Source organism: Sus scrofa, chromosome 1 (assembly GCF_000003025.6).
Source record: "Sus scrofa isolate TJ Tabasco breed Duroc chromosome 1, Sscrofa11.1, whole genome shotgun sequence".
Taxonomy (NCBI): domain Eukaryota; kingdom Metazoa; phylum Chordata; class Mammalia; order Artiodactyla; family Suidae; genus Sus; species Sus scrofa.
Window position 1 is genome coordinate 163560367 of NC_010443.5, and position 24553 is coordinate 163584919.

The following is a 24553-nucleotide window of genomic DNA, read 5'->3' on the forward strand; positions in this document are numbered from 1 at the left end:
CAGGAGCCTCAACCCACTAGGCCATCAGAGAACTCCCCTACTGAACTTTTTCGAAGATGGCTCCTTTGAGATCTCAGCTTTAGTCTGCCATTATCAAGAATTCATATCTTTTGATGATTGGAGGAGTATAATGGGAGTTTATAATTCTGAAGAAGCCATGTGTGGCTAAATGTGAAATTATTCTTCTTGAATGATGTTCTAGGGTTGCATTCAGTGGCTTTTAACATGTGATTTCCTTATTTTCCATAGGTACCCCTTCTACATGCTTACCTGCATTGACATGGATTGGAAGGTGCTCACGTGGCTTCGTTATACTGTGTGGATTCCCTTATATCCTCTGGGATGTTTGACAGAAGGTACTTTCAGGAACTCTAGATTTTTTTTGTCTTTTTAGGGCTGCACCTGTGGCATATGGAAGTTCCCAGGCTAGGAGTTGAATTGGAGCTACAGCAGCAGGCCAGAGCCACAGCCATGTGGGATCCAAGCCTCATCTGCGACCCACACCACAATTCATGGCAATGCCGGATCCTTAACCCACTGAGTGGTGCCAGGGATCTAACCCACATCCTTATGGATATTAGTAGGCTTCCACTGAGCCACAACAGGAACTCTAGGAATTCTAGATTTTATATCTTAGCTCCGAGGGATAGCTAAGCCAATAGGCCAGACATTTCTTCCTCCCTCTGCCAGCTTTAGTTTGATATATGGGTGTTGGACTTTCCAAGAACTTCTTTCTAGTGGCTTCATTCCACAATACTCCTGGTATTCAGACTGTTCCAAGGAAGCAACTCATTTTGTTAAGGTTGAGAAGCTAAGCGGTCATGTTTTGCATGCTTCCTACTTATCTGGTACTTTAAACTTTCCAAAGCAAGGTCATATGACTTCATTTTATTATGACAAATACCTAGTCAGTGAGTCAGATAGGGATTTTTCTCCCCATTTTATGGAATAAGAAACTGAAGCTCATGAGTTACCTTTTTGGCTCAGCGGAAAGGAATCTGACTAGCATCCATGAGGACACAGGTTTGATCCCTGGCCTTGCTCAGTGTGTTAAGGATCCAGCGTTGCCATGAGCTGAAGTGTTGTCGCAGACATGGCTCAGATCTGGCGTTGCTGTGGCTATGGTGTAGGCCAGCGGCTACAGCTCTGATTCAACCCCTAGCCTGGGACCCTCCATATGCTGCAGGTGCAGCCCTAAAAAGACAAAAAAAAAAAAAAAAAAAAAGAAAAAGAAAAGAAAAAAAAGAAACTGAAGCTCAGTGCTATCAAATGACTTTTCCTCATTTATCTTTGTTGTCATCTTAGAGGTTTATTTCTTAGGAAAACTAAGGGGAGAAAAAAGAAGGCATGAGCCCTTTGTAAAGGGAGGAAGAAGCATTTTCAACAAACCCAGAAATGAAAATTTGAGGGATAAGAAGGGCCTATCAGTAGGTGTGACTGTATTTTCATTTGCTTCTAAAAAGTTCTTGTTTCTGCTTTCAGCTGTCGCAGTGATCCAGTCCATTCCAATATTTAATGAAACAGGGAGATTCAGCTTCACATTGCCATATCCAGTGAAAATCAAAGTTAGATTTTCCTTTTTTCTTCAGATTTACCTTATAATATTATTTTTAGGTAAGTAATGGCTCTGTAGACATTTTCCTGTTACTTCTTGGATGGTAGAGTTCAATGATTCAAGGTTGTTTTTTTTTTTTTGTCTTTTTAGGGCTGCACCCATGGCATATGGAGGTTCCCAGGCTAGGGTTCAAATCAGAGCTGTAGCTGCCAGCCTACACCACAGCCACAGCAACACAGGATCCAAGCCGTGTCTGTAACATACACCACAGGTCACAGCAAGCCAGATCCTTAACCTGCTGAGGCCGGGGTCGAACCCGTGTCCTCATGGATGCTAATTGGGTTCCTTAACTACTGAGCCATGATGGGAACTCTTCAGTGATTCAGAGTTTTAAAACTCCTTATCAGAATTCTTATTTTCAAAAGACTAGCAATAAGTTAGAGAACAATTACTTTGCAAAACAGACCCATTAGGAGAATATGCTACATGTGGAAGTATTTCTTCCTGCATCTCCAGTAGTTATCGTCTTAAAATGTTCGTGGTCATTGGGAATACACAGTAAGATATTTCATGCTTAAGATAATATAAGAAGCACTTTTAAAATTGAATAAAAAGGAGATCCCTGGTGGCCTAGTGGTTAAGGATCCAGCGTTGTCAACTGCTGTGGGATGGGTTTGATCCCTGGCTGGGAGACTTCTGCATGCCTCAGGTAGTCATTTTACTTTTTGTTTGTTTGTTTGTCTTTTTTCCATTTCTTGGGCCGCTCCGGCGGCATATGGGAGGTTCCCAGGCTAGCAGTCTAATTGGAGCTGTAGCTGCCAAGCCTACACCAGAACCACAGCAACATGGGATCCGAGCCGAGTCTTCGACCTACACCACAGCTCACGGCAACACCGGATCCTTAACCCACTGAGCAAGGGCAGGGATCGAACCCGCAACCTCATGGTTCCTAGTCGCATTCGTTAACCACTGCGCCATGACGGGAACTCCCTCATTTTACTTTTAATAATTTCAGTAGCAGATTCCTTATCCAGAGGAATTATTATAGAGGTAGTAATACCAGCTGGTAGCAAGGAAGGAAGAAGGCAATAAAGACCTCTGAGCATCTAAGAGAAAGCCTTCTACCTAACAATAAGGAAGCCCCTCCCACTCCTCATGTAAAACCTTATTTATTACTTTTATATAAAATCACAAATTCTTGCCTTAACTCATAAAAACTGAGAAAGAACTAAAAGAAGATAAAAAGAAGTAACCCTAGGTCAATTGCAATGTGAGAGTTTTAAAAGCCTTCCTAACTATGAGGACTGTTTATTTTATGTAAAGTTCTAACACATTTTAATATATGTATTTCTCCCTGTGGTATTTCACAAAAGTCTTGAAATGTGGCTGTCTGGTTTCCTGGCAACAGAAGGATGTGATGGCAGATAGTCTACCAGTTGTCTATTTCTTGTAACAAATTACCCCCAAACTTAGCTTAAGACAATAAACATTTATCATCTCACATCTGTTCTGAGGGTCAGGAAGCAGGCTAGCTGGGTGGCCCTGGCTTAGGGACCCTCATGAGGTTTCAGTCAAGCTGTCAGTTCTGCAGACTTGACTGGGGCTGGAGGATCTGCTCCAAGCTCACTCATGAAGCTGTAGACAGGAGACCTCACTTTCTTGCCATAGTATTTCTCCATTTGGATGTGTATGACATGGCTGGTCCCTGAAGTAGGTGATCCAAGAGAAACAAAGGCCATACTGCCTTTGTTTGCCTTAAGCGATTTTCATTATAGAACTACATTTGACATATAATGTTGTGTAACTTTAGGGTATATAATATGTTGATTTGATAGATTTATAAATTGTAGTATGATTCCCATTGTAGCAATGATTAGCTCTTCTATTGTGTCCACACTTCTTTTTATAACTACCTCAGAAGCAACAGTATGTCATTTTGGTTGTATTCTGTTTGTTACACAGACCAAACTTGTACAGTGTGGGAGGGGACTACACAAGGGTGTGAAATCCCAGGAGGTAGGGATCATTGGGGACTAGCTTGGAGGCTTGCTACCCCAGACAGTGACAGACCACAAAAAGTAAACCCAAGAAGTTGGAAAGCACAGTGATCTTGATCATTTAGAATTTAGAAGTAGGGGAGAAGAGACCTACACCCTTTAGAAGCCCTTCAGGGAATCAGCACATGGCAAAAAAGCACAGTTAAAAAATACATATTATGAGGGTAGGTCACCTGCTGAAGGTTCAATATTATTCCATTTCTTTTCCATTTCAGAAAGGGTATAATCCATTTCAGAAAGATTTCTAACCAAAGATGTTAAAATGTTTGGTACTTGAAGGATGTAAGCTTCAATTTGGAAGGTGCACTCACTAAAAGAGTACTTTACCTCTTTTACTGGCTACATCTAGTATTACTGTTATTGGGCTCCATGAGGTGAGCCTATGGATAGTGTTAAAGAGGAATAAGTATTGGAAAGACCCTTAAAATATTTTACTAAAAAAGCATGAAGGGTAGACATATTTTAATGTGCACTAACTCTAATGGTTTTTGTGTTGTTTATACTATTGCATGTTCTAATTTACAAGGTTCTATACTCATATTTAGTTTGCCTAAAATGGATATGTATTTGTTCTTATTCTTCAGAATGAAATAAATACTAAATTTGCATAATTTACAAGCAATATAACAACCAGTTACATTTGTATGTAGATCAAAGTGTTTGCTTTTCTAAACATATGTTCTCTCACAGTGTCTGTAAATAAGTTTTTTTTTTTTGTCTTTTATTTTAGGGCCACACCCTTGGAATATGGAGGTTCTCTAGCTAGAGGTCCAATCTCAGCTGTAGCTGCTGGCTTGTGCCACAGCCAAAGCAATGCCAGATCTGAGCCGAGTCTGTGACCTATACCACAGCTCATGGCAACGCCGGATACCTAACCCACTGAGTGAGGCCAGAGATCGAACCTGTGTCCTCATGGATGCTAGTCAGATTCGTTTCCACTGAGCCACAACGGGAACTCCTGTAAATAAGCTTTTTAAACTTAAAAAAATCTTTTTTTTTGATAAAATAAGTGTCTTTAACCCTGTTGTATAATGAGAAAAGTGGGGTGAGGCTAAGCCGCAGAACTACTCAGTGATCACATAGGACTGAAATTTTTTTCTAGTTCACTTAATTGTGCTTTCTAGAAAAGTGTCTCATACCTTTTAGGCTATTGCTTAATACATATTATTGCATAGCCTTGAATTAAATATTGGGTTATCACTATATTTCAGATTTGTGTTATTTCATTTTATGTAAACCTTACCGTAAAAGAAAGAAAAAAAAAAGAATATTAAACTCTAATTAGATTTTTAGGGATGAAGCTTACCAATGTTTGCAACTTAACATTGAAATACATAAAAAATGAGATGGGAATGGGTATGTGACAAAGTTTAAATATAATAAAAAGTTAAAATCTAGGTAGTACCCACTGTATAATGATTTAATCTTTTGTATATGTGAATTTTTTCATAATAAAACATGGGAGAAAATTAAATTGTTAAGACCCACTGGGGAAAAATTCAGTTGTTTCTAGTGCACTGCTAATAATTTGTCTGCGTTGTACTTCTTGAGCAAGTGAAATAAGGACAGGATTGTAGGATGTTGGAAGTAGACAACTAGAGATTATCCCTGTCCCAAGAGCTTCTACTTAGAAACAGAGACAAAGATTCTCATTTCTAATTGGCTTCTTTTCTTTTTCAGGGTTATACGTAAATTTCCGTCATCTTTATAAACAGCGCAGGCGGCGCTTTGGACAAAAAAAGAAAAAGATCCACTAAAAAGAAAGATTTAGATGACCTCTTGCCAGTTTGAGCCTAATCTTTAATTCTTACAGTTTTACCTTCTTGTACTGATGTAAAAGTTTTTTGTTTTTTTTTTTAAATGATTAAATTCTCAGTGAGGCTGTTTTCCTTTTCCCCCAGTAACATTCCTGAATTTACTGTATTATCTTAGTGTAGTACTCGCATGACATGGATTCCTGACACCTGATGACAGGGTCATTCTTGTGTATTCTGTTAGTGACACAAAAGACTCGGCCCTACTCCCACTCACTTCACGTCCAGTCAGTCTGTTTTACAGGCCAGAGCTATTTCTTCAGTGCCCTGTCCCTACCAGCTACTGGCCATTCTCAGCTGGGATCTGTTCTTTTCAGCTGTTGCTTGTGTGGAAAAAAAAAAAAGCAAGACTATGTTGCTGTATAGGAGACTATGAAAGTGACTCAGGCAGGACTTAATAGATTCTGTACCCAGGAGACTACTTGTTAAGTGGGTTGGGATTGATTTTTTTGAAAATCAAGTTTGACTCATTGATAAAACACTTCTGAGTCTGAGTGGGGCTAGGTCACATGTTACCTCTGAATCTTTTGGCCTCTCTAACAACATCTAACCTGCGCGGGCAGTGCAGAGGCACGCAGTGATGTGAGAGAAACCAAGTCACAACCTTGGAACACCATGACCACTTACTTCATTCCTAACTAAATCAGAACTCTCTGTCTCTGTATATATATCTCCCCACACACTTTTTAGAGCCACACCCTCAGCATATGGAAGTTCCCAGGCTAGGGGTTTAATAGGAGCTACAGCCTGCTGCTACACCACAGCCATAGCAATGCCAGATCCAAGCCGTGTCTGTGATCTATACTACAGCTCATGGCAACACTGGATCCATAACCCACTGAGTGAGGCCAGGGAGCATACCCTCGTCCTCATGGATACTAGTCAGGTTGTTTCCACTGCACCACAACAGGAACTTTAGAACTATTTTCAACACTAAAGAAAGATAAATCATTAGTTAGAAAACAATGAGATTATATAAGCATTCCAAACCCAAATGGCACTACAGGGATCAGAAGGGTCACACTGGCAATGCAGCCTGTGACAAACTGGAAACATCTGAGTAGGCCAGACTAAATATACCTACAAAGCTGTCTTAGGCTGTACACAAACAAAAACATCAGTCCTCCTTCCCCTGCACAGACTGAGTCCATTTACTTGTGTACCTGTCAGGGTAAGTTGGTGGGATTATCTATTTTTTGAATAGGCCTCAGAAACACCTGCTTTTATTCTTCTGCTGTTTCACCTATCTGCAGTAGGATGGTGAAAACAGAGTAAGAACTTCAGCTGGAGAACCACCAGCCAGGCCTTTAACAAGGCCTGCAGGAAATCCACCAACAAAGGAAATAGAAAAAAAATCCAGACATTATGATTTGGCCATTGTCCGAGACATCGGTTTCCCCTAATACATTCCAAGTAAACCAGGTAAAATAAGTGTTAGAAGTAATGTCTGCATATAAGAATTTAAGGCATGACAGCTTCTGCTGTTCTGCCATTCCCGTTGTTTCTGGGGGAAAGGGTACTACTCAGTGAGTTACGCTGTTTCTCTGAGCCCAGGATGGAAACTTGGTTGGACCTCAAAGCATCTAATTAGCATAGCTGGCTGATTTTTTTACAAGCTCACTACACTGAAGGATGTTTTGCATGTCTGCAACTTCTGTCAATTGTTTGTATTAATTTCTGGTGTTCTTTCAACTGACTTTCTATGTGTAACTGGGCAGATAAGCTTTATAGCAGATTATGCTCTATCTTTATAGCAGAATCTTGTATTCTTAGTGATTGTTATAAACCCCGTTATTGCTGTCTGAGAAAGCAAAAGACTGTATTTCTATTAAATATTTACAATCAAAATCCTGCTAACTTGTGCTTAAAGATTATTTAGTCTAATGGTTTTCAAATTGTGTTAAATTCCTTTGTTTAGACAAAATATTATATAGGCATACCTCACTTTACTTCACTTTAATGCACTTCACATATATTTTCATTTTTTACAAATTGAAGATCTGTGGCAATCCTGTGTTGTCAGATGATGATTAGCATTTTTTAGCAATAAACTTTAAGGTATCTACATTTTATTTTAGACATAAAGCTACTGCACACTTAACAGACTACAATATAGTGTAAACATAACTTTTAATGGGAAACCAAGAAATTCGTGTGACTTGCTTTACTGCAATAGTCACTTTTACTGTAGTGGTCTGGAAGAAAACCTGCAGTATCTGAGATAGGCTTATATAGCAATTCAGCATCTTGAGTAAGACATGGTTGCTTGGGTTGACACCTGAGGGGTTAATAATACCTTAGGAGGTTTACAGAGCAATTTGAAAGCATGGAGTATGTAAATAAAGCTTGGAGAAGTTAGATGACTTGCCCAAGGTCATGAAGCTAGCTGATGAATTGGAACCATAACTGACTATACTGATCTGTCAGAATCCACCTTGATGGAACCTGGCCTAAGCAATGAAGCCTAGCCAGTGTCAGAATCAAAGAAGTCAATGTGGAACCCAAGGAACCTTCAAGACTCATGAATCTATGCCACTTAGGAAGTTGAAATTATATTTAGGTTATAGGACAGACCCATTAGTTTCCCAGAATAATAATTTTATAGAAAATCAAACATTTTATTATCATTAAAAATTTGAAGATACGAGAATCATTTTATACATTTAAGATTGCTGTTTAAAAATTTGTATCTCAAGTACACCAAAAGCAACTAAGGGTTACCACTGAGTTTTTGTCCAAGTTCTAAGGAAATTCTGAAACTCTGATTTTGGGCTTGTGTTTAGCAAGTCCCAGACAGTCTGGGCTGTTCATTCCAAGCAGAGAAGCTTGAAAATGTCCCATGGTTGGGAGAGGAGAGGAGTGAAGAGGTCTTTTGGCAGCAGAGAACCCAGGTTTTAGGTTTCCTGAGGAAGGTGGGGACGGTTTTGTGCTGGTCAGTTCTTCAAGCATCTCAGGAGATGTGGCCACTGTGGGAGCAACAGTTGTCTTTCGGGCTTAAAGACTCTGAGCTCCAAAAAGCTGAAGTCAAAGCCCAAGCAACTGCCCACCTTTGCAGAGCCCCGCTCAGACTAGCAGAGTCCAACCCACAAGTGGTGCTTCTGAAGCAGCCTCAGGAAGGTCTCTGAGTAGCTACTTCAATAGGTGAACAGACGAGAAAAGTTTTTACCTTAAATCATTTTCACTTGAAAAAAAGAAGGAAGGCTCCCAAAGTCAGCTTCACATTCTTTCAGTGCTGCTCCCAGAGAAGTCTGTCTGCAAAGGTGTAATGTTGTGGTCATACCCGGCATACTCAGAGGTGCCAGTACTGGCTAGCTTGAGCTGCTGGGCGGCATGGGTCAGCTGGAACGCAGCATCAGGATGGGCTGTGTCGGGCAGCAGTGTGCACTCCCTTTCCAGCATGTCAGCCACCCCTTTGAGCAAGTCCAGGAAACCAAAGGCCAGAGCAGCCTTTCGTAAACGATTTAGCTCCTGAAACAAAATAAAATCCCTAATGTTCCTGCAATGCATTTTCCTCACTAAGTGCTCAGCTTAATGTAAGTTCTCCTTAATCCTCAAACTTAAACAAGCATTTTTATATGAGAACAAATGCTTGTACATAGATGCCAATAACAAGAGAGTGTGGTGGGAGTTCCCGTTGTGGCTCAGAGGTTAATGAACCTGACCAGCATCCACGAGGATGCGGGTTCGATCCCTGTCCTCGCTCGGTAGGCTAAGGATCCAGTGTTGCCCTGAGCTGTGGTGTAGGCTGACAGCTACAGCTCCGATTAGACCCCTAGCCTGGGAACTTCCATGTGCTAAGGGTGCAGCCCTAAAAAGACAGAAAGTCCAAAAAAAAAAAGAGTGTGGTGCTATGCCTGGAAAGTGGTTCCTCTACAGGTGATCAGAAGTTAAGGAAGACAGTGACTGAAACTCAGGTCATCTTCACCACAGTCCATGAGCACTTATGCCAAACATGGAAGAACTTTGCCTCTATCATTTCATGTACTCAGAACTCTAAATTACTTTCTTCTGTTACTCAAGTACAGAAAAGGCTTGCCTCAAGCCTCACAGGGCTGTTAACCCTCTGGTGCCTCTCTGGCTGGAGGCTTAGACTGAAGGACAATGAACACGTTTGGAGAAGGCTCTGGAGAAGTCAGGAAGTCTGACTGCCGAGACTGCCACAAAAAGAAAGGTCGAGCAGTAAATGGAAGCAGAAATATGAAGTGCCTCATCAATCACTTAGCAGTGTGATCTGGGCAAGTTGTATGCCTATCTGGGGGTCAGTGGTCTCATTTAGAAAATGAGGATAACCTCTTCCTTGCCCACTGCAGGGCCTGGCAGCTATGGGGTAGAGGCCCTTTCCTGCTCTGATATGTAGGTTATATAAAACCAGAAAGGAGAAATGGACTCTTTGACCACTTTTCTACTATTACCTGTTCGCAAGTGAAAAGTTCAGAAGAAGGCCAAAGTAAGTTACCCTGAACAGAGGGCTGTGCAGGGAGACAGGGACTACAGCCAAGGGTGGCCATCAAGGGCGTATGTGAATTATGGGATTCAGTTAGCGGGTGCATGGCGGGCTGAGCAGCTCTCTGGTTGAACTCCGATTAAGGTTGTTCCTTCTTGATTTCACCAAATCACTACATAATTAGGTTGGAAGACATTAAGGTAATGAGATAGCACCCAGACAAAGCATGTATGTTCTCCGGAAAAGATGCTAGCCTGGGGCTGGCTGTGTGTACTATATTTTAAGATTAGCAAGCTAGGACACAACTGACAACACAGCATACCTCACACTGCCACTTAATTTAATTTCGGCCCAACACCAGCAGGGGGGAAGCAAGGAGTGAGCTTAAATGCCCCTCAACTCCACCTACCTCCTTTAATTTTATTCCAATGGTGCTGGATTAGCTAGGTAATGACCCTGGATGAACTGTCATCCTTTTACAATCATAAATGTGCAATTTTAGAAGTCGTTCCTGGAAGCAGCTTCTCTGGCACAATGGGAATGTTCTGAGCAAGCATCATCCCTGGAAGTCACATGGACTGTTGCCTGGAGTTAGACTGGATACTCATATGGGAGCAGTGAGGAGGGTCAAGGGCTATGACCCCACAGGTCCTTTCAGCTCCTTCCTCAGCCATTTGCAACAGCACCAACACAGACAAGACTGGCACAGAAGCAGACCGTTTAGACACTTAAAACTCTTAGTTTTAGGACAACAATGGACCTATCACTTCTACTGACTTTACTGATGAAAAAACTGAGGCACAAACCACACACCTCTAATCCCTGTCCATATTCACTCTATGACCCACACCACTGTGAACCTCTTATTTCTGGCATACATCCCAGGAGCCATCCTCTTATACTGTAATTCTCATAGTCTCACCTTATAGAAAGTTTGCGTTTTTTCAGGTAGTTTCCTTGCATTTCTTAAAATCTTCTGTACGTCTGTCTATCAAAGTTAAAAAGAATTCAACGTTAGAATTCTGTGGGGAAAAGGGGAAGAACACAAAAGGACAGCTTTAAATGTTTAAAGGAATGAAAATGAGCAGAGTTACTGTGTGAAGATGAGGGTCCCTCCTGAGTTAATGTTACTAATGTTTTGTTCTACATTAGCAAAGCATCTCCCTCCTTGAAAATAATTGATGACAAATCCCTCAGTGACAGAAATGGACTTGGTTCACAAAAACACTGCCAGTAAACCCTTACATCTATGGCAAGCTGCTTTCTGACAGGGGTGCCAAGACCATTCAATGGGGTAAAGAATAGTCTCTTTAACACATGGTGCTGAGACAAACGAATATTCACATGCAAAAGAATGAAGCTGGACCCTTACTCTATATTACATACAAAAAAATTGACTCAAAATGGATCAGAGACCTAACAAAACTCTCATCATGACAATAGCAAAACAAAAGAAAAAAAAATTAACAAATGTTCATAGCATTATTCACACTGGCCAAAAGGTGGAAATAATCCAAATGTTCATCAACTGAATGAATGGGTAAACCAAATGTGGCTTATTTCTATAATAGATGATTATTCAGCCATGAAAATGAATGAAATACTGATATAGGCTATGATATGAATGAACTTGAAAACATCAGACTAAGGGAAGGAAGCCAAATACAAAAGGCTACATATGATGACATTTACATGAAATAGCCAGAGCAGGCATATCCTTAGAGACAGAGGGCAGATGAGTGGGGGAAGAAGACATGAATGAATGTAGAGTGACTTTATAGTGGGCACAGGATGTGGACTGATGAAAATGTTCTGGAATTAGATAGTGGTGACAGTCATATAACACTGTGCTTGTACTAAATGCCACTGAATTGTATACATTACAATGGTTGAAATGATAAATTTTATGTGCACCTCACCACAATAAAACAATACACCCAGACCAAAACAAAACTTAAAAAAAATTTTTAGAAAAAATTCAGCTCTCTGTCTGATAGGGAAATGCTGGGGTCAGGGATGGCAGGAAAGAGGGAGAACTTGATTTTCTGACAAAGAGAGGAGGCCCCTTAGTCATGCAGAATCTAGTCTCCCTGGAAAGGGAGCTAGAAGAGACTATGCCATCAATAGAAGCTACTTCTATTGTCAGGTGGCCTGATTGCCTCTTCTCATTTGGCTTCGGTTGAACTCATTGTAGGAACAAAGGGAAAAAAATGGCACTCAAATGAGAAAAAAGGCTCAAAAAGTGCTTTTCAAAAATAGGTACAAGTGACTTAGTCAATAGAAGAAGAAACGTCACTAAGTGCCTTGGTGGAAAGCAGCATACTTTGACAACAGGATAATCTTAGCTTCTCATGAAAGTGTAGTTGTGGTATTACAGGGCAATGTTCTATTGTGGGGATGGAAGAAATAACCACAGGATGATTTTTACATCCTTCTCAAAATTGTTAATAATCATAAAACCCATTATGTTATTCAATGCCTCACCATGTAAAAATTTTTACATTAAAATTGAATGCCAACAGATCTGGTGTTGCCGCAAGCTGTGGTGTGGGTCGTAGACATGGCTCGGATCCCGCATAGCTGTGGCTTTGGTGTAGGCCAGCAGCTACAGCTCCAGTTAGACCCCTAGCCTGGGAACCTCCATAAGCCAAGGCTGCAGCCCCTAAAAAACAAGAAAAAAACAAAAAAAAAGAATGCCAAGAAGATGTGACTCTCTAGAAGAATTGACTGACATGCTTCCTTTTATCAGACAAGTACTATAACCAGTGTGCTTCTTTTTTAAACTTGAGAGCAGGAAGCTCAGGGCCAAACTGCTCAAATACAATTGTTGTTTTTGCCATGGGTTCCTGGAACAATTGTCTCTCCTCTTCCTCTAGGTTTTTATATTGCACTAAATTTTGTAAAAAATGATTCTACTATGTGCGTGTTTTACTGTAGGCCACCTCAAATTCTTTTTGGAAATAATGACAAACATTAGAAGTAAGTGAATTACTAAGTATCAAAGGAAAGGAAAATCAAATCAAATGTCCGCCTGCCTGCCAGACTCCCTCCTCCTGTCCCCAGTGGAAAGCAACGGGAATGGTAATGTTACCTGCAGGCCACTGGGTTTGATCCAGACAGTCACATTCTGGGCATAACTGCGTTTGTTTTTGGGCTGCAGGGGGAATGGGCTCTTATTATCATCCTCACCATAAGGGTTTTCTTTAGCATCTTAAAAGAAAAATACATTCTTGAAATAACATCTGGCAAGACACAATCAATTACATTTCCAATTAGGCTAGAGGCTCTCTGAATCATTCAATCTCCTATATCGTATTACTTCCCTAATTAAGAAAATCCATTAACTTCAGTCAGGTGGGATACTGAAGTAGGAGACCAAACAATCAACTGAGGCCCATGCAAGTGAAAAACAGCTTAATGTTTTTAAAGAAACAAGCTTCACTTATCTGCTTTATAGATTAAGGTCAGAGAGGATAAAACTAATACATACAATATTACTAAAGTATATATTTAAAAATACATGTATAATATACATTTATACTGCAATTCTATATAGTCTAATCCAGCACTCTCCAACAGAACTTTCTGCAATGAGGAGTAATAGCCACAGCCCATGTGGCCACTGAACCCTTGATGTATTATGGCTAGTATGACAGAGGAACTGAATTTTATTAAATTAAAATGGCCTCACATGGCAAGCGGCTACTGGATTAGACAGCATATGTCTAGGCACTGAGAAAATTTTAAAGTAAAATTATATGAGGCTGGAGTTCCTGCTATGGGGCAACGTGATTGCTGGTGTCTTGGGAGCCATCAGGAGGCAAGTTTGATCCCTGGCCTGGCACAATGGGCTAGGGATCTGGCATTGCCACAGTTGTAGCTAGGTCATCACTGTGACTCTGATCTGATCCCTGGCCTGGGAGCTCCATATGCTGTGGGGCGGCCAAAAATGACAAATAAATAAATAATAAATACATGGCCAAAGAGCAAGGGAAGAAATACTTTTTTTTTTTGGTGAAATATACCCTATCTTACAGCTTCTTAGTTTATTGCTTCCAAAGATTTAAAGCCATGTTGATTTTACAGGCACAGGGATAAATAAGGGTTTCTGTTTTTTCTACCTGCTTCCTGGGTCGATGAAACTTTGCCACAAACTTACATTTTATTCTTATTATTATCATCTTCTAGGAGAGACAGAGCAGGAAGCATTTTCTCAACAAATCTGGGGATCGTAAATTCTTTGCCCTAATGTTCATGTTGAAAATTGGAATTAGCCCAGTTTCTCTACTGAGCCAGAAGCTCTCTAACCCCCATCTAGTCATTAATTTAGATGTCTATACTGGCCCCATACTATCTCAGTGCTAGTCCCCTCTCCTCCCATTCCTTCCAAAAAGTACTGGCTCAGCTTTCCAGACATATTTCTGTGAATACTTGTCAAAACATCAATCATTTCAGTCAGCCCAAGATCCCAAAAGTTGTTTCCCATGCAACACGCTTATTTCCAATCTCCTTGCCATGGCTTCTGTTATCCCCTTATCTGGAATGTTTTCCTTTCCTCATTTATTCCTTCCTTCTGTCACTTATTATCTATAATAAGACCTCACTATGTAGCAAGCAGTGTGTTGAAAAGTGTGGCCAGAGAAGATATTTTTCTGGTTTCAAGGGACCTGTAGAATAAAGAATATTTAATAAATTCCAACTATGTGCAAAATACTTCATATATATATAACTTTGCTCCTTACAGCAACCTAGAGGGTTATCAGTCTCATTAAAGATGAAAAAACTGAGGCTCAGATTTCACAGTGATTCACCTGGGCCTGAGCCAACACATTTCCCACCACTTCAACTGCCATTCCTCACCTACCCAAACTTACTTATTAGGTTCCAGGTTCAGAGCCTACTCTTCCTTCTCCATGGGGCTGCTCCAGGTTTTTCTGGGAGACAGTGTTTTCTCTAGACCCTTTTATCCTACAGCATTCAGTGTCAGTACCGAACACCTCAACATCTAATCATAGCCTATCTTGTACTGTCTTTAATTGTTTGAAAACTATAAGTGGTTACTGGCTTAACAGACATTTATGGAAAAAAGAACAGGAGATTCTTAGAAATAAGAAATATGATAGCAGAAATTAAAAAAAAAACCCTGCAAGATAAAGTTCAAGATAAGTTAAAGAAGGTAGAACAAGAAGGAAAAGGAAAAATAGATTGGAGAAGCTAAGAAAATCACACACATACAAATCATAAATACATGCTGTAGAAAGGAAGAAAACAGAGAGATAGGGTAGGAAAACATATTCACATTTCCAAGACTGAAGAACATGCGTTGCCAAACGGAAAGGCCCACTGAGTTCCTAGCACAATGAATGAAGAGACCAAAAACTAGGTTCATGATTCTAAAAATCTAGAACACTATGGACACCAGAAGAACAGCAAGGAGAGCCCAAGAAACAGAAACCAGGGTCAAAGCCCTGACCAGAGTCAGCATGCCCTAGACTCTCAGGGACAATGCTGGAAGCCAGAAGAGACAACAGAGTGATGCTTCAAAACTCTAGGGAAAAATGATTCCCAACCCAGAACTCAAATCCAACCACACTGTCAATTGAGTGTAAGGGATGAATGCATACATTTCCAAATACGCAAGATTTCCAGTGTTTACTTCCCATGCACCCTCTTCTCAGGAGAATTCATGAAACAGGAGACCCACATGAGAGATGTGAAGGGAAGACTTGAGATGACAACCATGCAACAGGCCTAGAGAACCACCAGCCCATTCATGAAACCAGAGGAAGGGGAGATGACTACAAGAAAAAAAGAAACTGACAAAAAATAGTGTATTTTACTTAGGAATTAGTGATAGGTTAACTGAAAACAGCAAAGAAAAACAAGAAAGAAGAAAAGTAAAGAAAGTAGGAGGAAGGCTGTGAGTGAAGGCTGCACTCTCTGCTGTTGGCTCCCCCACAGCCCTGCTGCTCAGCTCTTTCCTGGATTCTCCAGGGACTGGGGAAACTCAGTGTCTTTCTTGGAGCTTTCCTTTTAATTGAAGTTAGAATACATTTATCTTGCTTGCTAGAAAAAAGAAGTATCTACTTTTTTTAAAGTAATGTCTGGGGTAGGGGACAAAGAGTTGCAAAACAAAGGAAATGTAACTTGGTACATGACATGGACTAGTAGCAAAAAACACTGACTTCACCTTACAAGGACAGACTACTGATTTAACCAAAAAGAACACCATAACCACACTGTAAGGATTAAGGGAAGAATGTGCTTCTTGGGTAGGTGGGTAGATAGGGATGATGGTGGTAGAGAGTTAAGCACCTGCTCTTAAAAAATCAAAAAATGAGGAGTTCCCGTCGTGGCTCAGTGGGTAACGAATCCGACTAGGAACCATGAGGTTGTGGGTTCGGTCCCTGCCCTTGCTCAGTGGGTTAATGATCCGGCGTTGCCGTGAGCTGTGGTGTAGGTTGCAGACGCGGCTCGGATCCTGTGTTGCTGTGGCTCTGGCGTAGGCCGGTGGCTACAGCTCCGATTCAACCCCTAGCCTGGGAACCTCCATATGCCGCGGGAGCGGCCCAAGAAATAGCAACAACAACAACAACAAAAGACAAAAAGACAAAAGACAAAAAAAAAAAAAAAAAAAAATCAAAAAATGACATTTAAAAAGAAAAAAGTCAGGAGTTCTGTCGTGACTCAGTGGTTAGCAAACCCGACTAGCATCCATGAGGACACGGGTTCGATCCCCGGCCTTGCTCAGTGGGTTAAGGATCCGGTGTTGCTGTGAGCTGCAGTGTAGGTCCCAGACACAGCTCAGATCTAGAGTTGCTGTGGCTGTGGTGTAGGCCAGTGGCTACAGCTCCAATTTGACCCCTAGCCTGGGAACCTCCATATGCGGCGGGTGCAGCCCTAAAAGGCAAAAAGACGAAAGAAAAAAAAAAAAGAGGAAAAAAGTCAAGAAATAGCTATATACTTATATTATTTAGAAATGTAAGTAAATATTAAAAGAAAAAAATTGAAAATGGTTGTCTTTAGGACAGAATTAGGAGTAGGAGGGATAAGTATAAACAGCAGTACTATTTTGTATACTTTTGATTAAAAAACATAATAAAAATAGGAGGATCTGCCATTAAAATGTGCTTACCGTGTGTCAGGGACTCAATACACACTTCTTCAATAAATTCTCTCCACAAATCTCTAAGATAGGTTTTATCATCACTTATTACTTGTTACCATAATTACAATCCCAATCTCAAAGGATTGTTGTGAGAATTAAATGACATGATACATTTCATTTTGTCTAGCACAGTGCCTGGCACAAAGTTATGTTCAATAAATGTTACTATCTTCATTGAAAAGAATAAATAGAGGAAAAAACAACTTAATACAGGGCAGAGTAAATAGGAGTTCCATCTGAATTAAGAATACATTGGAGTTCCCTGGTAGCCTATAGGTTAAGGACCCTGGGAACTTCATGCCACAGGCACAGCTAGAAAAAAAAAAAAAGCCAGATCAGAAAGGAATGTGAATGCTATTTACTACCTTAGATTATGGACAGGCAGCTGTGGTGACAATAGGCTAGATAAGGGGTCGGCAAGGTTTGTTTTGGTAAAGAGTCAGAGAGTAAATATTTTTGACTTTGTGGGTTATTTGGTCTCTTCTACTCAACTCTACCTTTGAAGCAGGAAAGCAGCCACAGGTCATATACAAATGAGTAAATGTGACTCTGTAATAAAACTCTACAATAAAACTATATTTACAAAACAAGCAGTGGGCTAGTTTGGCCTGCAGGCCATAATTAGCTGATCTCTGATCTAAGTGAAAGGTAACATAAGCCAGAAGAAGGCAAGAGGTGTGCGAAAGAATGAAAAGGCAGAATGAATGCAAATATGCTACAGAGAGAGCAGGTAAAGGTGAGGAATCGTTCTCTCTACACACACACACACACACAGGAACACTTCCTCTGCCCCAGGTTCTCCTCCAATTACTGTCCTATTTCCTCCCTCTTATGGTCAAATTTGTCAATTTCATTTCCTCATCTCTAAGTCATTCCTCAACCTGTCTCCTGACTAATCATCTGCTGAAGCTACTTTTTTTTTTTTTTTTTTTTTGCTTTTTAGGGCCACATGGAAATTCTCAGGCTAGGGGTCTAATCAGAGCTGCAGCTGCCAGTCTATACCACGGCTCACAACAAAGCCGGATCCTTAACCCACTTGAGGCCAGGGATTGAATCCGCATCCCAGTGAATACCAGCAGGGTTCATAATCTGCTGAGCTACAATGGGAACTCCTGAAGCTACTCTTAAAAACCCACTAAGAATCTCCTGTCAAGACCAAATGATTCTTTTTTTTTTTTTTTTTGTCTTTTTGCCATTTCTTGGGCCACTCCCATGGTATATGGAGGTTCCCAGGCTAGAGGTCGAATCCAGCTGTAGCCACCAGCCTACACCAGAGCCACAGCAAAGCGGGATCCGAGCCGCGTCTGCAACCTACACCACAGCTCACGGCAACGCTGGATCCTTAACCCACTGAGCAAGGCCAGGGATCGAACCTGCAACCTCATGGTTCCTAGTCAGATTCGTTAACCACTGAGCCACAACGGGAACTCCAGATCAAATGATTCTTGATTCATAGTCTCCTCATCTTTCCTCTTGCTTTCTATTCCTTCCTAAAACTCTTCAATCATTTAAAATACTCATTCTACAGTCTCTTTCAGATTGTCTCCAAGGTGCTAAATTGTCCTATTGGTGGTCTTCCTTCAAAGGAGATAAAATCCTCATATGATTTTAAAACTTTTTTTTTTTTTTTTTTTTTTGGCTGCAACTGTGGCATGGGAAGTTCCCAGGTCAGGGATCGAACTTCAGCCACAGTAGTAACAATGCCGAGTCCTCAATGGCTAGGCCACCAAGAAACTCCTAAAACTTTTTTTCAAATCACAAACTCATCTCCAGTGGGCAATGTTTTTTTTCAAAAAAGTCTTTTTGTCCTGGCTTATAGAGGTATTCCTACAGAGCCATTACATTAGCTTCTGGAAGATGCACTGTGGGTCTCATTGCTTCAGAACCAGTTTTCAGTTTGGTTTGGGAATGAGTAGTGTTGATCTCCATTGTGTGGGATTTGGGCTTCAATTTCTCTTGGAGACTTCTATGTTTCTTATATGCAGAAAAGTAAGAAATAATGGGTAGAATGTTTCTTGTCATCCTCTCAGAGGTGGTAGACCTTCCACATTCCAAGCTTTACTCAGGGATTTTAGTTGTCTTGTCTCTCTTGATTCTGTGTGAGCTTTAAGACCCCAGGCCCTGGATCCTAGCTCAAGAGTGGCCAAACTATGGCTGACTCCCTGTTTTTGAGTTAAGAATGGTTTTTATATATCTTTTAAATAGTTTAGGTATTGTGGTACAATGGCACAGCTTAGTGGACAAAAACTATAATGGCCTGTAAAATCTAAAATATTTCCTATCTGGCCCTGTATTGAACGTTTGCTGACTCTTAGCCTAGTTTCTAGGGCCTATATTCCATCAAAATCTTCTCTAGGCTTCAATGGCAAAAGCATCCTTCAGACCTTAACTAATAATGCAGGTACATGTGTATAAGACATATATGCTCATGAGATATAGAAACTCCTTCTTGAATCACTTTATTGTCTTGGTGTCTGTGACATCCTTTTCTCCTACTTTTCCTCTTTTATCTGCATCTTCCTTCTCATTTTCCTTCACTAGTACCGTTTGTACTGCCCCCAGTAGTTGGTCTGTACTTTCCTGAGGGTAGGCTTCTTCCTCTTTTTTTAATTTCATGGCTGCACCTGAGGCATGTGGTGGAAGTTCCTGGGCCAGGGACTGAATCCGAACCACAGCTGTGGCAATGCTGGACCCTTTAACCCACTGTGCTGGGTCAGGGATCAAACCCACATCACCACATAGACCGGAGCCACTGCAATCAAATTTTAACCCACTGAGCTACAGTAGGAACTCCAAAGGATGTTTAACGCATGGTTATTGATTACTTGGATTGTAATCACTTGGGTAATATTAAAACTCCAAGTTCCTGGGTTTGAATCCACACCTACTACATCAAAATCTCCGTAGGTGCAGCCCAGGAAACAGAATTTTTAAACACGTTCCCCAGGTTTACTTTTTTTTTTTTTTTTCTTTTGTCTTTTTTTGTTGTTGTTGTTGTTGCTATTTCTTGGGCCGCTCCCGCGGCATATGGAGGTTCCCAGGCTAGGGGTTGAATCGGAGCTGTAGCCACCGGCCTACGCCAGAGCCACAGCAACACAGGATCCGAGCCGCGTCTGCAACCTACACCACAGCTCACGGCAACGCCGGATCATTAACCCACTGAGCAAGGGCAGGGACCGAACCCGCAACCTCATGGTTACTAGTCGGATTCGCTAACCACTGCGCCATGACGGGAACTCCCAGGTTTACTTTTGTACATAAAAGCTCATATATGTGAATTACTGCCCCAAGCAATCCCCCTCATTCTCACCATTTTAACTATCAGTGATATGTTTATAACTAAAAATTATATTTTCAACTCTGCCCTCTTACTTGAACTCCAAATTTTTATAGGAATTATTTACAGGCACCTCTATCTAAATCTCACAGGCATAAACTTAACATGTACGAAAGATGTTCTTTCCAGGATTCTCTGTGTCTTAGTGGGTTGAGGATCTGGCTTTGTCACTGCCGTGGCTCTGGTTACAGCTGTGGCAAGGGTTCCATCTCTGGCCCAGGAACTTCCACATGCTTTGAACGAGGCCAAAAAACAAACAGAAAGAGGTTCCTACCAAATTTACTCTTCCTCCTCTGCTCTGTGTCAATTAATAGTACCATTTTTCACCCTGCAGGCCAGGTCAGAAGACCTAGGATCATGCTCAACTTTTCTTTTCCTTTATTCTCATATCTAAATAGTGTTGATTCTACCTCCTAAATATCTTTTGCATGGATTCCCCAGCCCCTGCCCCTGTCCTGCCTCTCATCTTCACATCTTTAGGACTGTTACAGTAGATTTCTAACTACAGGATGCCCTCACCCTTTCAAATCCACACTCCAGAGTTCTCTTTTTAAATGCAAAATGTATTATCTTTTACTTGGATTTCAGCCATACTGCACAACTCTAGGGGGTACCAGTACCTAGCATACAAAGTCACCTAACTGGTATCTTCACTGCTCTCATTACAGCCAGAAGGATCTGGTCATATTACTTCCCTTCAGTGGCTTCCCAGTATCTGGAGAATAAAGCCTCAGCTCTTCACATTTCACATGAGGCGAGGCCTGCCCTGCTCTAGTCACTGCCAATCTCTAACCCACCATCTGGCCTCTCTACCCCCACCCTCACATGTGCTCCAGAGCCTCTCTTTTCTATGGTGCTCCATTTGTGCAGGATGCCCCTTTTTTCCTTCACTGGCTCAGAAAATCCCTCTTTTCCTTCAAAACTCAGCTAGGGGGGTTTCCCCTCTGTTGAGGTTTTCCTGAGTCCTCTAGGCAGAGCTGATTGTCCCCTCTCCTTGAGGTCAACTCTGATCTTGTCCCAGTCTGTGTTTATTATTCCACTCTCCACTGGCCTTTGAGTAACTCCTGCTAACTTGTTTAGTTCCCAGAATAGGCTGCTTGGTAGAAGTTCCTAAAATGGAGATGGGCCCAAATGAATCAAGGATGACACTACATCTGGAGCCTGAATACCTAGCAGTATGAAGGCCCTAATCAGAAGGAGTAGGAAAGTCAAAAGAAGGAACAGTTTATGGGAGAAGAGGTGAGAGACAACAGTTTCTATATCAACATGTTGAGCTTAAAACTGAGACAGAATATCCAGGTGGAAAGGTTCAACCGGGAACTGCAAATAAGATATACAAGTTTTGGAGGTTCCCTAGTGGCTCAGGAAATGAATCCGACTAGTAACCATGAGGTTGTGGGTTCGATCCCTGGCCTTGCTCAGTGGGCTTAAGGATCTGGTGTTGCCATGAACCGTGGTGTAGGTCTCAGACGTGGATTGGATCTAGCATTGCTGTGGCTGTGGGGTAGGCTGGCAGCTACAGTTCCAATTGGAACCTTAGCCTGGGAACTTCCAGATGCCACAGGTGTGACCCTAAAAAGCAAAAAAAAATTAACAAGTTTCAAGGAGAGATCAAGCAGGACCAAAATTAGAGATCTGAGAGAGTCTGTAGCTCTAAGAGCTGATGGGCTAACCAAGACAGAATAATAACCCAACAGAAGAAGGGAAAGAACAACACCCTGGGAATCATGAGGCAAAAGGAAGAAAAGATAAGATGACAAGAAAAAAAAGTTGCCAAGGAAAAAGATAGAACCAGGAGAGTGCAATGTTAGGCAAGTCAAGGGAAAACAGTTTCAAGAAGGAAGGGGATTAAATTCTCTAGGAATGACTAGGGGTACTTGGGTTGAACATAATACATTAAAGAAAAAAAGAGTTTATAGAGAATATCTTTACACTCTGAGCAGTTAGAGCATTTATATTTACTGAGAGCAACCTAAATGTTGGTTTCCCCGAGCTGTAAAGTTAAAAGTCCAAACATCAAACTCTCTTGGGGTTCTTCACATATACGTCCATATATCCAGCATCAGAAACTACAGGACACTCCTAAGGGAAATCATGCAACTCTCTGACTGTACAGGTAGAGCCATTCAGAACAGCAGATAGAAAACAAAGTCAGGATAAATAAAATCTGATCTGGGTTATACCTGAAATGGGACCCAACTGTGCCATTTTCCCTAGCCAAGGGAGAGGTTCTGGGCCAGGCTCAAAGAGAGACATCATGAGGTTTGATTTCTTCTTGCTGTCAGCTTGGGAGTAGAGCATTCCATGCCATTCAGGACTGGATGGAGAGAAGATGGAAGATCAGAAGAACATCAAGCCCGGGACTGTCAAATTAAATAACTCTAGCCTGTGTTTTCTCCAGAGACACATGGTTTTCAGCTTTGAAATTAGGTGCATTACTTTTACTAACTAAAGCCAAATCCTAAACCTGAAAATGCATATTGGCTGCCCCTTAATATTACCAGTCCTTGGGGACATATGTTATTATTCAGTTATGTAAATATAGAAATCAAGAGCAGTCTTAAAAGAGAAAATAAAAATCACAAGGGCAGCAAGTAGTTGCAGGGATGGTGAGGAGCAAGGGCTTTGATCTATCGGTCTTTTCGGCCACCTGTAAATCATTCACAGCAGTACCACATAGAGAAGTCCTTCTAACGAAGGGCAAAAAGCCATCACCCAGCTCTGCTCTCACTTCTCAAAGGGCTCCAGGTGAGTCTCATGTTCAGAGCTAGTACAAGTAGCTTGAGTACCAAGAAATACAGCAAACTGATACCTAATAAGAATGGCATTCTTCTTTTTGGATCAGCCTTTTTTTTTTTTTTTTCAATGAGAGTTGCAACATTTATCTCAGGTTCTCTCTCTCTTTTGCCATACCTGCAGCATGTGAAAATTCCTGGACCAGGAATTGAACCTGTGCCACACAGCAGTGACCAGAGGCACAGCAGTGAAAACACAGGAGGCTTAACCTGCTAGGCCGTCAGAGAACTCCCTGAATCAGCTAATTTTAACTCAGGCAGAAATGGAGCCATGCTTACTCTGAGTACTTCTAACTTGACTTCATCTACTCTACCAGTCAATCCCAGGTAATGGCCAGAGATGATCGGTCACCTCTTCTTCTCTAACAATAGGTATTATAGAAAGAGAAGCAGATAGTTTTGCAAATTTCAAGACTGCAGTCAAAGTGACAGCTTGAAGGGCTTTCCTCATAGGGATGGAATACAGCAAAGCGGCTATGAGTGTTATGAGAGTCGGGATGTATGGATAAGAATCCTGACTCTTTCATTCACTCGCTGTGTGATCCTGAGCAAGACTTGACTTGCTGGCAAAGCCTTGTTTTCCTCATCTAAAGAATGGGGATAATATTGATACCTCCTGTTTAGTGTTGTTACGAGGTATTAAATGAGTTAATATTTGTAACGTGCCTAGAGGAGTACCTGGCACAGAGTAAAATGTTCAAGAATATCAGCATCTTTTTTCATTTAATTCTACTTCCTTGTTTTATAGTTGAGGAGCCTGTGAATACTGCATAAGATCCTATAGGAAGTTGGTAGCACTGCTTTAACTGAACACAGATTTCCTGGATAGGATAAAAAAGAGGAAAACTGAGAAAAGATGTAATATGAAGGCAATATAATCAAAAGACTCACTCTGTAGTTATTCTAGGGGATGATTTTAAGAGCAGTTTAGAAGGTAATGGGGGGAATGCTATGGCAGGGAGAGAAAAAAAGAGGCCCTTTCTATTTCAGAAGTCTGAGAAGTAATTCATTTTGTAAATGGATTCTCCCTTCAACCAAAGGTAAAAATCTTTCTTACCCTAACTGAACTATTGCCACCATTCCTTCCACCTTTAGGCTGCCATGGAGCAGGACACAAAAGTTGGGTATTTTGCCTGCAATCTGATTGGCTGAATTTTCATCTTCGTTGTCATCGGTTATACCAGTACCCACCTCATCACCTTCTGTGAAAAGAAGAGAAAACTGGTCAGACTGAGATTAGCTACAAAAAAACCTCAACCCCAATTATACTCTTGGCTGTTTCTAGCCTTGGAAGTATATAGAGTTATAAAGGAATATTATAAGAAGTAAGAAAAACTCATTATCCAGTTTTCCTATGTCCACATAAAAATCAGTTTTCACATG

The 24553-nt window shown here is 41.1% G+C and overlaps 2 protein-coding genes across 4 annotated transcripts in view; one reads left to right on the forward strand and one right to left on the reverse strand.

Annotated features, from left to right (window-relative positions):
* Positions 1 to 7283, forward strand: part of HACD3 (3-hydroxyacyl-CoA dehydratase 3) — a 41778-nt gene extending 34495 nt beyond the window's left edge. The window contains exons 9-11 of the mRNA XM_003121729.4: positions 250 to 356; positions 1483 to 1614; positions 5293 to 7283. Of these exons, the coding sequence (XP_003121777.2) occupies positions 250 to 356; positions 1483 to 1614; positions 5293 to 5369 (316 nt within the window). The 3' untranslated portion in view covers positions 5370 to 7283. The remainder of the gene's footprint in view (positions 1 to 249; positions 357 to 1482; positions 1615 to 5292) is intronic.
* Positions 5460 to 24553, reverse strand: part of INTS14 (integrator complex subunit 14) — a 37360-nt gene continuing 18266 nt past the window's right edge. For 2 of the 3 annotated variants that reach the window (XM_005659853.3, XM_005659854.3), the window contains exons 8-12: positions 24228 to 24372; positions 22559 to 22692; positions 12962 to 13080; positions 10793 to 10858; positions 5460 to 8894 (exon numbers count right to left, since the gene is read on the reverse strand). In XM_005659853.3, the coding sequence (XP_005659910.1) occupies positions 8643 to 8894; positions 10793 to 10858; positions 12962 to 13080; positions 22559 to 22692; positions 24228 to 24372 (716 nt within the window). In that variant the 3' untranslated portion in view covers positions 5460 to 8642. Of the gene's footprint in view, positions 8895 to 10189; positions 10571 to 10792; positions 10859 to 12961; positions 13081 to 22558; positions 22693 to 24227; positions 24373 to 24553 lie in introns of those variants that run through there. The other variant, XM_021100221.1, reaches the window with a different exon arrangement.